At 34.3% G+C, this 14,885-nt stretch overlaps 1 protein-coding gene across 12 annotated transcripts in view; it reads left to right on the forward strand.

Moving 5' to 3' along the window:
• Window positions 1-14,885, forward strand: part of LOC109449436 (multiple epidermal growth factor-like domains protein 6) — a 731,002-nt gene that overhangs the window by 630,555 nt on the left and 85,562 nt on the right. For all 12 annotated transcript variants that reach the window (XR_012494689.1, XM_074327498.1, XM_019735706.2 and 9 more), the window contains 2 exons: window positions 4,640-4,768; window positions 7,582-7,707. Coding sequence is in view for 11 of the 12 variants with exons in the window: in XM_074327498.1 (XP_074183599.1) it covers window positions 4,640-4,768; window positions 7,582-7,707 (255 nt within the window). In the remaining variant the exon portion in view is untranslated. The remainder of the gene's footprint in view (window positions 1-4,639; window positions 4,769-7,581; window positions 7,708-14,885) is intronic.

The following is a 14,885-nucleotide window of genomic DNA, read 5'->3' on the forward strand; positions in this document are numbered from 1 at the left end:
ATGGCCAATCTATTGATTTTAATTTTCTACAAGCCACAGAATGTGTATTTTGAATATCACTTTTCTTTTTTGTCCTAATTTTAAACATTACCAGCTAAAAACACAATTAAGTGTGTATGAAATGGTTTCAATTAGTATTGTATTTGGAGCCCACAACTATTGGAGTTATTCAAACTTAAAATGAAGATGTAAAATATAAAATTTGTAAAATGTTAATTATTTTTTGGTTATGGCAAATTTCAATTACCCTGGTACTGGAGAAAGAAGTGATTCCCTCACATTCGATTCTGTCACGTTTCTCAGGAAGAATTCCTTCCAGATAGAAAGGATATTTTATATTCATAAAATAATATCAAGTTACAATAGCTGGTAGTACTTCTGTTTCAGAAGGCAAGCTACCTTGGGTTGAAGGAGGATAGCTTTGCCTTGTAAAAGCAAGGCTGAGGCCGGGAGCCGCTCCTTGACTAGTGAGATTGGCTTAGTTCCAGGCAACACGTGGTTGGAAGTTGCTGCAAAGGTTCCTTGGCAACATCCACTGTAATTACAGGACTATGAAAAAGGGTTCAAGAAAATATCCATAAAAGGTGTAGCTGGCTCAAAGCAAAAGTTTCAGCAGCCAAAAACAACTGGGCTTTCATGTTCTCAAGTTCAGAGTGTAGAATCAAAATTTTCTCTCAGCAGAGGTCAGAGGAAGCCGACAAACGTGCAGTAGGACTCTCACCGCTTGTTCGTAATTTATAATGGGTCAGTCTCCACATGTGGATGGCATGTGAGCAAAACAAACTGTCTGGTAGATGTAAACTCATCAGGCAATGTATTTTTGACCATAAGAAATTGTAAAGTGACTACGGACCCTGGAAATCTTTTATTTCTCTAACCTGTAATACTCACTGTCTATAATGACTCTGAGAGAATTTAAGGCAATGAGGTCCTCTAAAACCATGGGCAATTCTGTTGGCAGTATTCACAAAATGCTATCACACTTGCTATAGAATGCTTTGAGAAACATAGACAACGGAAGAGCTTACCTGTGCCAGGAGGAAGTTTCAAGACATTGATACCTAATGCTCCTGCTCATAACAATACAAATTCAGACAGACCAAATCTTAATATTTATTTTCAATATCAAATAAAACTGCATAATAATGGCTAGTCTATGTGTGAGTAATTTGGTCAAATACTAGGGAAACAGATCCTGTAAAAAGCAGACTTATGCATTTTATCTGCTTCAGAGCTAAGTGCTTCAGGATACAGTCACAACCTTGCTTGTTCTGATTTTCTAGTGAAAGCCATTTACATCATCATAGTATACAGTAGCCTGTAATACTTAAACAAATCAGAACTGTGAATTCATATTCAAGCTTCTTCTTATTCAAGCTCCTTCAAGGAGAGGGGATGGTGCAAGGATGGGATAAAATAGTCACCCTCTAATGGAAAATAACTAAACAGCCCTTGCCAGAGAGACAAAATTTCCCAGGAGGAGTAGTTAGTTGTAAAGGATAAAGCAAAGGCCAAGTAATGATCAAGATGGAACTTTAGGAAATGAGGGCAAGGAGACCGAATTTCACTCAAACAAGCCAAATGAAATCATTATTTCTCGGTCATGTGTTTCCTTATTAAATTTGGTGAACATTTGAGCAAGGGATGTGTGCATGATTCCAGAAGTCAAACTTTTACATTGCTACAGAACTATGTAAGAAAGTAGAGTTATCCATAAAATTACTTATTCTTGGGGAAAAAATTTATGGGAACTTCTGTAAACAAGTACCATACTCGATATAAATTTAATGATTGGCAGGACTAAGAGATCAGCACATAAACTGTCTTTCAACAGATAGTGTATTTATTAGCAGGTTAATTTCATCAAGTTCAGTGTCCCTACTTCAAAAGGCTAAGTTGAAAGCTAAAAATTGGGTGATTTTTTTTTTTTTATAATACAAAAAAAAAGAACAGGGACAGATGATTCTATCAAATACCAAAACCACCATTAAGATAATGTGCAAAATGGGTATACATCAGAGGAAAATTATGTTTCCTAAGTAACTTCGACTCACATAAAAGTGATCTCAGAATATAAACCTTTACATATATCAGTTATTTAAAATTATCAAATAATTACACATAAGCTCTTTTTTCCTTTCAACTGAGATACTGATTCTTTGATATCCATAATTATATTCACAGTTTAACATTTTCCTCATTAATAATTTCATAAGTTTCACTTTATCAGGTGTTGATCTTTTCTTTATTTGCACAGAAATCCATGTCATTTTCCACTTCACAGTAATGTGACTCCAGAGTTTTCTATACTAATCAACTCTTATAAATTTAACCTCCTTTGTGGAAGCAACAGGCCAGCAGTACATACTAGACCTCATTGTTTCAAACTCCATGCCTTCAGCTTGCTTTATGTGTAGTTACTCTAATATTAAGCAGCTAACTAAACATTTTTTAAAGCATCATACATAGTAATGATAAAAATTATAAAAATTTATGTTCTAAAATACGGACCCAGATGGACATGAAATAATTTTTTATCTTGGTGAATAGGACAAAAGGAGGAGATGGAGACTTCCTTTTAACCACTAATTTTGTTTGTAGATGCACTCTTGAACTTTTATGAGAGAGAAAAAGAACTTCTTGGGAGAATTAAAGAATATTGTGCACCAAAAAAAAAGGGGGGGGTGTGAATTAGCTATACAAATCGGCATCCCTTAGAAGGAGGAAATGACAGAAGAGAATGTGAAGTGAATCCATCATTTTTCACAGAGTTGAATAAAGAAATACAACAAGTATCACAGAGAATAGCCTTCGGTATGAATAATTTTAAAGTGTTTTGCTTTCCATCTCCATCATGGAGAATTTTGTTTTAAAATCAGAAGAGAAGAGAGGAAAGAAGCAGCAACTCTTTGAGTTTGAGACTCAAGGTGAGAACCATGGGTTTTAGTACAGGATATATATGGGGATTATAAACCATCTGAATCTCAATAAAACATTTTTTTGTGTTGTTTCTACCTCTGAAACCTGCTACATGTGAAATACTTTTTAAAAATGTGCTTTACCTTCTGATTCTTACTACTACTACTACTACTACTACTACTACTAATAATAATAATAATAATAATAATAATAATAATACAAGATAAAAGGGAAGGAAGAAAGATTCATCTTGTCTAGCTTAGTCATTGTCAGAGCTATTCTTCCACAAGTAAAAAGATTTTCCAAGCAAAAGGAACTAAGGCAAATACCAAATATTTTTATGCAGGTCAAGCAGGTAAGGAAAAGGTTATGCTACATGCCTATCAGTGATCCTGCCACAGTTAATGAAAATTACAGCTACCATTGACTTGGGAGATATCTGGGTTTGGCAATGTACTAGATACTCTACTTTTTCACTCTAGTTCCTATAATAGGCCTGTGATTTTGTTATTATCCCTTTCGGTATGAAGGACCAGAATCTCAAAGAAAGGACTTACTCAAAGCCATAACATTGTAAGTGAAAGACATAGGGTTCAAATTACAGTCTATGCAAATTTAGCTACAACATTATGTTTTAAATATGTAACAAGAATAAAGAGGATTATCTTTAATCAGTGAAAGAATTTTGTGCAGTCAATATTTCAAGTCACTTCACTCTGTTGGCCTCAACTTCCTCATCTTAAAATAAGAGTTGAACCAGATAGACCTGAAGTCTCTTGAAACTCAAACTTCTATGAATTTAGAAATTGGAAGTTTTCCACAGAGACTATACCAATTCACATTCCCATCAGCAATGTACGAGGGTTCCCTTTTCTCCGCATCCTCTCCAACACTCGTTATTACTTCTCCTGTTGATGATAGCCATTCTAACAGAGGTGAGGTGGAATCTCATTGTGGTTTTGATTTGCATTTCCCTAATAGCTACTGAAGTTGAGCATCTTTTCATATATGTGTTGACCATCTGTATGCTTCTTGGGAAAAGTGCCTGTTCGTGTCCTTTGCCCATGTTTTAATTGGATTGTTCTCCTGGCTAAACACCTCCAATCTTGTATTTACTGCACAGATAATGTGGTTTTCAGCTCACTCTTTGTACTGTTCAGTCTCGTTGATCTTGAAGTCTGGCCATTTATCTATCTCTATAGCAGGGATCATCATGGTAAGCCACACAGTCATGAATATGAAACTAGAAAATTGAGAAACTAACAGAAAATAAACACTTCCTCACTGTTTGGGGCCATCTTGAATTCTTACTTGTATTAAACCCAGATCATTCCTGACAATACAAACTATAACACTTACATATTAATCAAAATAATAAATGTATCTAGGCTGGAATGAAAAAGCCCTGTTTGGTGATTATCTCCTATTCTGAGTATTCTCTAAAAGTGGGTAGATTTCCAAGAAAGGTCAAAGTTAAGTGTCTTATATCTTATTTGTGAGCAGCATCAGAAACTTTATGTCCCATCTATTTTTCTAAAGCATCTATCTATATCATCTCGTATCCTCAGATAATTCCATACCTTGAATCAATAGGTTGAAAGTGATTGAAAAATACCAAAGAACAGTAATTAGAATGTTAACCACATGTCTATGAGCATAACTTTAAACGCTGATTGCTTCAAATTACAGTACCTCATATGGTTTTGTTCTCCTTCAACAGAATGCCCAAAAGGTACATATGGTCCATATTGCCAAAGGACTTGCAAGTGCCTGAATGGCGGCAACTGTGACACCATGATTGGCACTTGTGACTGCCCTCCCGGCTTTATTGGGGCTGACTGCAGTCAAAGTAAGTCACCCTACCTATTATAAAATGGATATGATAAAACAGAATTTTTTAAAAAAAAAACCACACTTAAGAAGTAAATATTGTTGCAATTATTTTACATAATAATTTGCTACAGTAACAGCAGACACCAATTGGCCTAAATTCTAGGTTGAGGAATACTTACTTCAGGAGTTTGAGAGTTGAAGTCAGTGAACACAGCCAAAGAGAGCACTTTGGTCATAACTACTCTTGCCCCAGCAAGGCTGGACTCAAGTCAAGATTCAAAAATCTATTTGGCAAGAACAGAGCAGAGTGGGGATTCCTATGTGCACGATGCCAAACTCATTGTCTAAAGTTCCACAATTTCATTTATCCTCTGCAATATCCTGCTCAATATTAAGCAGTTCGCTTACTTACTGAAAAGTAAGCTCCCTAAAATCCAAAGACCTTAACTACTTATCATAAAAACAACTATTGACATAAACTTTAAGTGACTGGTTGTAAATTAAAGATCCCTTAAAAATGCACTGACTTTTTGGGGATATCCTTAGCAAATGAAATGTGTTTTTATCAGATCTGCCATTTTATAAATATTTGGATAGTTTGCAAGATGGAGATGACCTTTAGGGGAGATAGAGGAAACAATTGGTAGGAGAGCACAGGGTGGAGATGTGGCCCTGGCAATATTATGTTCTTTGAACTATGGTAAGGACGTTCTTTTTGTGACCCTTCATTGAGCTGTACATTTATGTTTTTTGCACTATTCTGTATAATTTGTACTTCACAGTTAAAAGAGTAAAAGAACCATAAATAGATCTTAATTAATGATAGAAGTACTGTGATTGTAAACTTGAGATTTCTTCATTTGGAAGAATGATAATGGAGTTTGTGATAGGGCAGGTGCTAAGTTCTTTGGATAAATACCCAGAGGTGAAATTGCTGGGTTATAAAGTAGTTCTATTTTTAATTTTATGTGTGTACCCTTATGTTCATTGCGGCATTATTTACAATAGCCGAGGTATGGACTCAACCTAAGTGCCTATCAACAGACAATTAGATAAAGAAGATGTGGAGATATCTATACCTGTATCTAGATATAGATATTTATATAATATTACTCAGCCATGAAAAAGAGTGGAATCTTAACATTCGCAACAACATGGATAAGCCTACAGGGTATTATGCTAAATGAAATAAGTCAGACAGAGATAAACAAAATACCATATGATTTCACTTATATGTAGAATCTAAAAAACAAAATAAATGACCAAGCAAAGCAGAAACAGACTCAAAGATACAGAGAACAAACTGACGATTGACAGATGGGAGGGGTGTTGGGAGACTGGGTGAAAAATGTGAAGGGATTAAGACGTACAAATTAGTAATTACAAAATAGTTATGGGGATGTAAAGTACAGCGTAGGGAATATAATCAATAATATAGTAATAACTATGTATGGTGCCAGGTGGGTACTGGACTTATCAGGGGATCAGTTTGTAAGTTATATAAATGTCTAACCACTATGCTGGATGACTGAAACTAATATAAAATGATGTTGAATGTTAACTGTAATTAAAAAATAAAAATTAAAAAAACAAACTTATGTGCTAAAGATATCCAAAATGCTTATCTTCCCCAGGCAGGTAGTTGCTCAGTGTTCTTTTATGAGGATAATTTTAATTACCCTGCCTCAGTACCCTGCTGTTCTGAGGATAAGAGATGAATAAGACATAGTCCTGGCTCCTAGTAGTGGAAAATTGAAACCTGGTGGATCCTGCCTCTGAGGCCTCAACAGCCAAGTTATCTTTGAATTTAAGCCAACCCATAAACATCTCCTCAAGGTTCTCACTGGCTCCTTTGTGTTTGTTCTTCAAAGAGAATCTTTGACAGAAGTTTCCTAATTTTCTCAGGCCAAAGCATCTTCAAAACCTATGGTTTCCCTGAATATTGGGAATACTTTTGTCTTCAAAAAGCTGTGATTCTGTATCTGAATACATTTCCTGCTTTGTTTTGGTGGCTAGGTCGGTCAGAGCCAAACTTGCTGTCTACCTCTTACAAGTTCAAGGAATTATGATATTCATTTATGCATATATTGTTGCTATATTTTCCCTTCGTTTGATTCTCAGTATTTATTTTATCTTTCTCTGCTACCTGTATTTTGGTAAGCATCTCAATGAATTTGTGGAATGAGGTTTTAGCAAAACAATGAAACAAATTGGTAAATGTGTTAATTTATTAATAAATTGATTTTAAATTTATATTAGTTCATATAATTAATTTAATAAACATAATTTATGAAAGATAATTTAATACATTTATTGGTTTCTAATAAATAATAAATTTACAAATAAGTTAGTAAATACATAAATAAATATTTGGAGATGTGAACATAATGGATCTTATATTACTGTGTGAAAGTGTAAGCTAAAATTCTAGAGTGGACTTTAAGAGAAAACATACTCAAGATTATTACACACACACGCACACGCACACGCACACACACACACACACACTTGCATACACACTTGCTACAACAGCCACGGGGACTGAGTTTGTAAGAGTCATTTGTATCATATATGTAATTGACACTAGATAGTTCGTTGGAATTCCTGATGTCAGCTAAAATTACACTAAGTAAGCAGCGATTTGAACAGTTCCTCTTGTTTTGTTTTGTTTTTTTCAAAGTAACTTTTAAGTTGCAATCCAAATTGAAGACAAGTCAGGGAAATCTGTTGATTAAAAGAAAGTGTCATGTATCTAAAAGTTTATAAAAATCTTGACTGGCAAAAGGTTTTAATAAGAAAAATCTGCTTTTGTTTTGCTCCTTCCTGCAGCTTGTCCTGCTGATCACTACGGGCAGGACTGTGTCCAACGCTGTTCCTGTGGCTCAAGACACTGCGATCCAGTGACTGGAAGGTGCCAGTGTTCACCTGGCCGAATGGGAGCCAGGTGTCAGCAAGGTAACCATGACTGCAGGGCCACTTGTTCATCCAGGCATTAACTATGCTAAACTACGGAGGCCAATTTTATGCCAGGCAATATAATTAAGTGGGCATTGTTTACAATACTTTTTTCTTAAAAGTGGCTTTAATAACATGAAAGTACATGCTCCTGTAGAACTATATAGGATATAGTCTACCAGAGGATAAACAAAAATTGAAAACAAAAACAAAGAATAATTTCTGCATCCTCTTGACTAGGGGTAGATTTGCAAATAACTTTGGCTAACTTTTGTAAAATTACCAGAAATTGTGTATTAGAGATATCTAATTATAAGAACAGAAGAGTTTCATGTCCTTTGAAACTTTCAGAAGCCTGCTGAAAGCTGAAAGAAAAATAAAAGACGGGGGAAAACAACAACAACAACAAAAAACAGCATGATCTCTGTTTAAAACCAAAACTTTCTTGTCCTAAATCATAATATTTATTATTATCATCATAGTACTCATAATAACAGAAGAAGTATCAACTTCAGGACATTGTGGACATGTGGAAAGGACGCTGGGCCCTTACAACACTTGAGAGCAGCCAGCAGTGTGCAGCCACTTCTCCATGGCTCACACAGAGGGGCAAAACTAATGACCCACTGCTGAAGCACAGGAGTTGGTGCATGGACAGGCCACAGAACAGAGTGGCAGGAAAAGTGGGAAAAAAACAAGAAGTGAAAAGACAAGTCATCTTTTCAACTCTGTACTAGGATACAGAGGACTCTGTGGGCGGTAAGCAGCCTTGCAGCTAAAGGAAGACCAAGCCTACACACACACACACACACACACACACACACACACACACACTCTCCCAACTTTGTGTCATGTGGAGGCCAGGAGGCTTCCTACCAGCTGAAATCATTTTTCTAGCCCCAAATCCACTCTACCTTCCCACAAATACCCAAGAAATAGAAAACTAAGTTGGTGGAAGGAAGGAAGGAAGGAAGGAAGGAAGGAAGGAAGGAAGGAAGGAAGGAAGGAAGGAAGGAAGGAAGGAAGGAGAGAGAGAGAGAGAGAGAAACTAAGCTGATACATTTTAAAAAGCTCTCTTCATTTTAGAAACAAAATGTGAAACTATTCAACACAGAGCAGTTTTGTTATGGAGCACATGAAAATATTGACCAGAAATTCAAAGGACATAATGAAAAAGTGTCCTCTATAAAATGTGAGTGCAATGCAGAGATATAGGGTTCATGAAATAAATGAAAACACAACAAAAGAAAATGAAAAAATAAGCTGGCAGAGCTCAGAAAGAAGTAGAACAGAAAATTAAACCTCACATCATATGAATTAGTGCCACCTAGAATGCAAGTAATAGGAGGATGGGTTCCACTGACGGGACAGCCAGGTACATAAAGAATATGCTTGAGGAGAATGAAAATAATGAAATGGAAAAGAAACATAATCAAATATAATATTCAAGATGAAATGAAAGAAGATCTGATGCTGCAGATTGAATGAATAAATTCTATCCCTGGAAATACTTATTAGGATTGATCATAGGCAAGGGAAAACTCCATTGAGAATATAAGAAAAAATATGAGATCTCATATAAGGGGGAAATCAATCTGGCCTCATACCTCTTAGCAGTATTCATTGCTAGAATATGGTTAATCAATGCCTATGAAGTTCTTGGGGAAAAATATAACTAGAGTATTGTATACACAGTGAAACTGTTATTTAAGTATTATGTGATGGTAAACAACTATTTTTAATAATAAAATGTTTCTGGGAGTATAGTGCTATAAAATATTTTGAAAAAAACTAATAAAAGATAAATTTGAGCCACCAAGTAATAAATGGAAAATCCCTGGTAAAAAGACTATTGGTGAGAAATACATTTTAATTATGGATAAGTTTAAAACAAATGTGGGGATCATTATCACATGATATAAGATAAATATATAAATATTATAACATGTGATTTTAGCCTAACTTTAACAAGCATGAACTGGAAGGGAATAGAAGATGGAGGAGAATAAGTATACTAATGTTATTTCTTCATTAGTAGTTGTGGGATGCCAGGAATAGAGCTGTGTCAAAACATATTGTTTAATTATGACAACTCAGTAAGTATATTTAAATGTATAATGGTAAATTCTGGAAATTAGAATGCTATCATTGAGAATTTAAGAATAAAAATATAGCCAACTAAAATCAAGTGGAGGAGAGGAATGAGTAAAATTAGGAGACAGCATAATCATATTAATTCCACCACCACTCATACTGAAGGGTCAAATGTACCGAATAAAGAAATTCATGATATTATATAATATTTCATGCACTGCTTAAAGAAGCTTCCTTAGATTACGTAAAATTATAAGACTTGCACTTAGAGAAAGATGGCATATATACACCTTTCCCTATTCCTTTCTTCAAACACAGTAAAAATTTTAGAAACTACATAAAAAGCAAATATAAGGATCTCTAAAATGTGGAGAGATGGCAGACTCTCTAGGAACAGCGGAGATCTGGGAAACAACATGTGGATGAGTTCCCTGGGTCTTCTTTTTTTGTCTTACTTATCCTGAACTGGGTGCAGAGAAGTCGGAAACACAGAAAGGCTAATCAGTGCAGATAAAATAAGGTTCAAAATAAGCCTGCTTCCTCTAGTCAAAAGACAAGGAATAAAGTAAACTAGCAAGACAAAAAACTTAGACAATAACCAGTCTACTCCAGGCACACTACAAATTAAAACTGCATCCTCAACTCCAGCCCCATCAGCAAAGACCAACTGAGGAATCTACACTTCACACTCCACCAGGATGTAATGAGACACCCCTTCCCCTGCACCAGGATCGTGTGAGAGAAGACCTAGTAGGGCTGGGACTTTCATCCCTGCCAGATAGGAACAGACCCCACCCTCGTGTCAGTGCAAACTATGTGGATTGTGTGAACTTCCACCCCCACCAGATGGTAAGGAGACACCACCTCTTTCCGCTAGGGTGGCATCGGATGAGCTATAGTAGAGTCAGGACTTTTATATCTACCAAACAGCGATAAGGCCATCCCATATTTGTACAGTGTCAGTAGAGGCCAAGTGGGGAACTATAAGGAGGCACCTCTACCCTTCTGTCAGTTAAGTGTCAGCAGAGACTTGGTGGGGAGCCTGAGCTCTCACCTTGGCCCAGCAGGAATGAGTCATGTTTATCCCCCTCCCATTTGGAGACTCATTGGGGAACATGGACTTCAACCTCTATCTGGTGAACTTCTTTTCTCACCAGTGCAGTGTCATAGGAGATTTACTAAGTCAGGAGATTTAAATGAGATCCAGAGGTTCGTATCATATTTAAAATGTCCAAGTTTCATTTGAAAATTATTCATCATATGTTCAACAACCAGGAAAATTTCAACTTGAATAAGAAACTTGAATAAGAAAAATAATTAACAGACAACAACACTCAGATAACATTGATGATAAAATCATCTCATAAGAATTTTAAAGAAGCCATCATAAAAATGCTTTAATGATCAACTATGGACATGCTTCAAAATAAATAAAAGAAGAAATAGAAATGCTCAGCAAACACAAACAAACAAACAGAAAAACCTCAAAGGATGGTGGGCTTAATAGCAGAATGAATAGGACAGAGGAACACATTAGTCACTTCAAAGATAAAACAGTAGAAGTTACCCAGTCTAAACAACAGAAAGGGAAAAGAAAACAAACAGCTAAAAATTTAAAAAATAAAATAAATAAATAACAAAGCCTCAGGATTTGTGGAAACATAAAAAAAGATCTAACATTTATGTCATCAGATTCTCAGAGGAGAGACAAAAGAGGGCAGGACTGAACCAGTATTCAAAGAAATAATGGCTAAAAATTTCCTTAACATGACAAAAAGTATAAACCAACAGATTCAAGAAGCCATGTGAATGCCAAACAGGATAAACTGAAAGAAATCCACAAAAGACATATCAATATCAACTTCTGAAAGCAAATAAATTAATTAATTAAAATTAATTAATAAAATTTTGAAAGCAGCAAAAAAGAAACAACACCCACCTTAGCTTAGAAAAAACAACTCTGAAGTAAAATGAAGGTAAATAAATGGGTACGGATACACCAAGCACATGTGAGCAAAACTAAATCAGTTGTCATGACATGAACATCAAGCAATGTTGATTTTTATGGCAACAAAGTATATAATGGAAAGGGCATTTACCATAATATATGGTAAAATTCACAGTGAAGATTTAAGTGTAATGGATATGTGTAAAACGAATAGCACAGAATCAAAATTCATAAAGCAAAAGCCATATGCTAGAAGTAGAAATAGGCAGCAAGAACTTATCAGTAGAAGATTAATTCATTTTATGTTAGCCCATACACAGATAAGTGTATACATATATGCATAAAAAATAATCTTACAGAAACTTGAGCATAATTAATAATGTATGTCTAATTGCTATAAACTAAACTCTGCACCCTGAAAAAGATATTATATATTCTAACTATCCATGGGACATTTACAAAATTTGAGAAAAAAGTCAAGCAATTCCAAAAAATATTGTTTATGACATTCTAGGATCACAAGGCAATAAAACAGTAACTAATAACAAACCTAACTCTCTTGCCAGGGGGAAAAGAAACCCACCACACTATACCACATGGGCATTTTAAAATCTCCTTCTTATATAAACAAAAGCAAACAAAACCAGTATTTCATATGTTTAAAAACAGAAATTAATGACATCCCAATTAGCTATGGGATAAAGTTAATTCAATAAACAAAGTAAAATTTATATTCCAAAATACTTACGTTAGTGAATAAGAAGTGATGAAAATAAGTGAAAAAACTAAAGAACAATAAAATACACTTAAAATGAGGAATTAGTAAAGTAAAACATAGGGAAAATATGAATTATTTAATGTTAAGTCAAATGACCAGCAATCTATACAAAAATAAAGTTGGATCCCTACATTATTTAATTCACCAAAATTACTTCCTAGTGTATAAAGTACTTAAAACAATGACAAAACTGACAGTGCTAGAATTACCATTAGGATTTTAATTTTATTTTGGGGGGCCACATACAAATCTTGACAAAAATGCAAAACCCACAGAAGGAAGAAAAAGAAAAAAAAATGGTGTTTTGCTTTAAAAGAAAAAAAACGTTCTTCAAGGACTAAAATAAAAACAGTGTCAAAAGGTAATCAAAGTGAAAGAAGAAAGACTAACAAAGCATTAATTTTCTTACTAAACAAAGAGTTGTTACATATCAATAAGAAAAAATTTCATGACACCCAATAAATCTTATGAAAAGATGATAAGTATCATTCATAATGTGAGAAATCCAAATTAAAGTTGCAATTATAAAGTTGCACTTCACCTATCATATTTTTATAATTTTTGTAAGATTTTTATACCAGTTTGACTAAAGATTGAAAAATAGGCACATTGATAATCCTTCGTATTAAATTTGCAAATGTCCTTGTAAGGAAATTTGATAATATTGTCATGATTTAGAAGCACATATCTTTTTATTGAGAAAATCATCTGGAGACTTACCCACACAGAAGTCTTTATTGATATTTACTTATATATCAATAAAGACTTCTATGTGGCTCTTCATTACATTGTTTATAGTAGCAAAATATTTTAAACAACCTACTTGTCCATCAATAGTGGAGTGATAAAATAAATTTTTGTTAGAGGCAACAAATCCTATGCAGCTGTTAAAAAAGAATGAGGTGCTTCTATTCTATATACCAATTTAGAAAAATCTTGGAAAATTTTATCACAGAAGAAAGTAAATTTCACATTATCTTTGTTAACCTTTTGGATTAAAAAAAAGTTTAAAGAATAAGAGAGAGCTATACATACATATGCCTTGTTAGGCATGGAATATTTCTGGATCTACTCAGTCATTTATCTATACAATTCAATAAATATTTATTGAATACAATGCCTGTTTTAAACATATTGAATAAATGGATAAAATCACAATATCCTGTTTTCTAGTGGAGAAGAGAAACAATAAACAATAACGTAATTAAAAGTTAATTGTATGTATGTTAATAGGGAATAAAAGATAGAGCACAATATGGGGCTTGAGAGTGCTAGGTAGGTTGAAATTATTAATTGAGTGGTCAGAGTAAGTCTCTTTGGAAGAAGTGAGGTCTATAGTACAGAAAAAAAGATGGTAACAATGGTGGTTTGACAAGGGAACCTGGAAGACTAGAGCACAAAGATGAAATACTTTCTTCTATAATATACCTTTATATAGTGTTTGAAATACTTATCAGGTAATTACATTAGCTTTAAAAAAACAGTAAAGTTATGTAAACAATTCTGTATGAATATGGTCCTAAGACTTAAACCTGTGGAAAAAAATCATTCTAGGTTGTTCTCACTTTTCCAATTATATTTTTTGTCCTAAGTATTGCCTTGGAGTCCTATATTTTCACAGATTCACCAGTTTCATCAATGCCTTTCAACATTCCTGTGGAAAGATGAACAGGCCTCCTGGATGATGAGATTGTTTTAAAAGGGTAGAAGGGAAACAGATGAAAGTTTATTTTAATAGTATAGGACCTGATGTCATTGATTCTGCTTAATTTGCCTTAAAGGCAAAAACTGAAAATGAATAATTAACGGTTAATTTAAGGTAGCCTATTACACATGTGATGATAATCTAACCATTTGTTATATAAAATTGTTATTTAAATAAACAAAATGAACACCCTTTTTCCATTTGGTACTAAAGTTAAACGCCCCTATTCAGTCAAATAAAGGCAAGAAAGTGTCATACAGATTTAATTCAAGTATGCGTTGTCTTCTGTATTAACCAAATGCTTTGGGGCAAGATAAAACAAACAAACACACAAAAACCCCCAAGACTCTTTAATGTCTCTTCTGTTAGCTGAAATAGAAAGAATGCTTGATGAGAAGTCGGAAACTCTAGATTTGAATCTTAGTTTTTATCTGTAGTCTGCTTAAGCCCAAGCAAAATCTAAGTCTCAGTGCATCAGTTTTCTCAAGTATAACAGAGAATACTGTACCCACATCACAGGGATAGTATATTTGTGAGTATTAAATGAGATAATTCATGTGGAAAATATCATTATGTAAAAATACTACAAACTGGAAGGTATAAATGGCAGGCCCTTAGCCAAATCCAGCCACAAATGTGTTTGAATTGGCTGA

Source organism: Rhinolophus sinicus, linkage group LG01 (assembly GCF_036562045.2).
Source record: "Rhinolophus sinicus isolate RSC01 linkage group LG01, ASM3656204v1, whole genome shotgun sequence".
Taxonomy (NCBI): domain Eukaryota; kingdom Metazoa; phylum Chordata; class Mammalia; order Chiroptera; family Rhinolophidae; genus Rhinolophus; species Rhinolophus sinicus.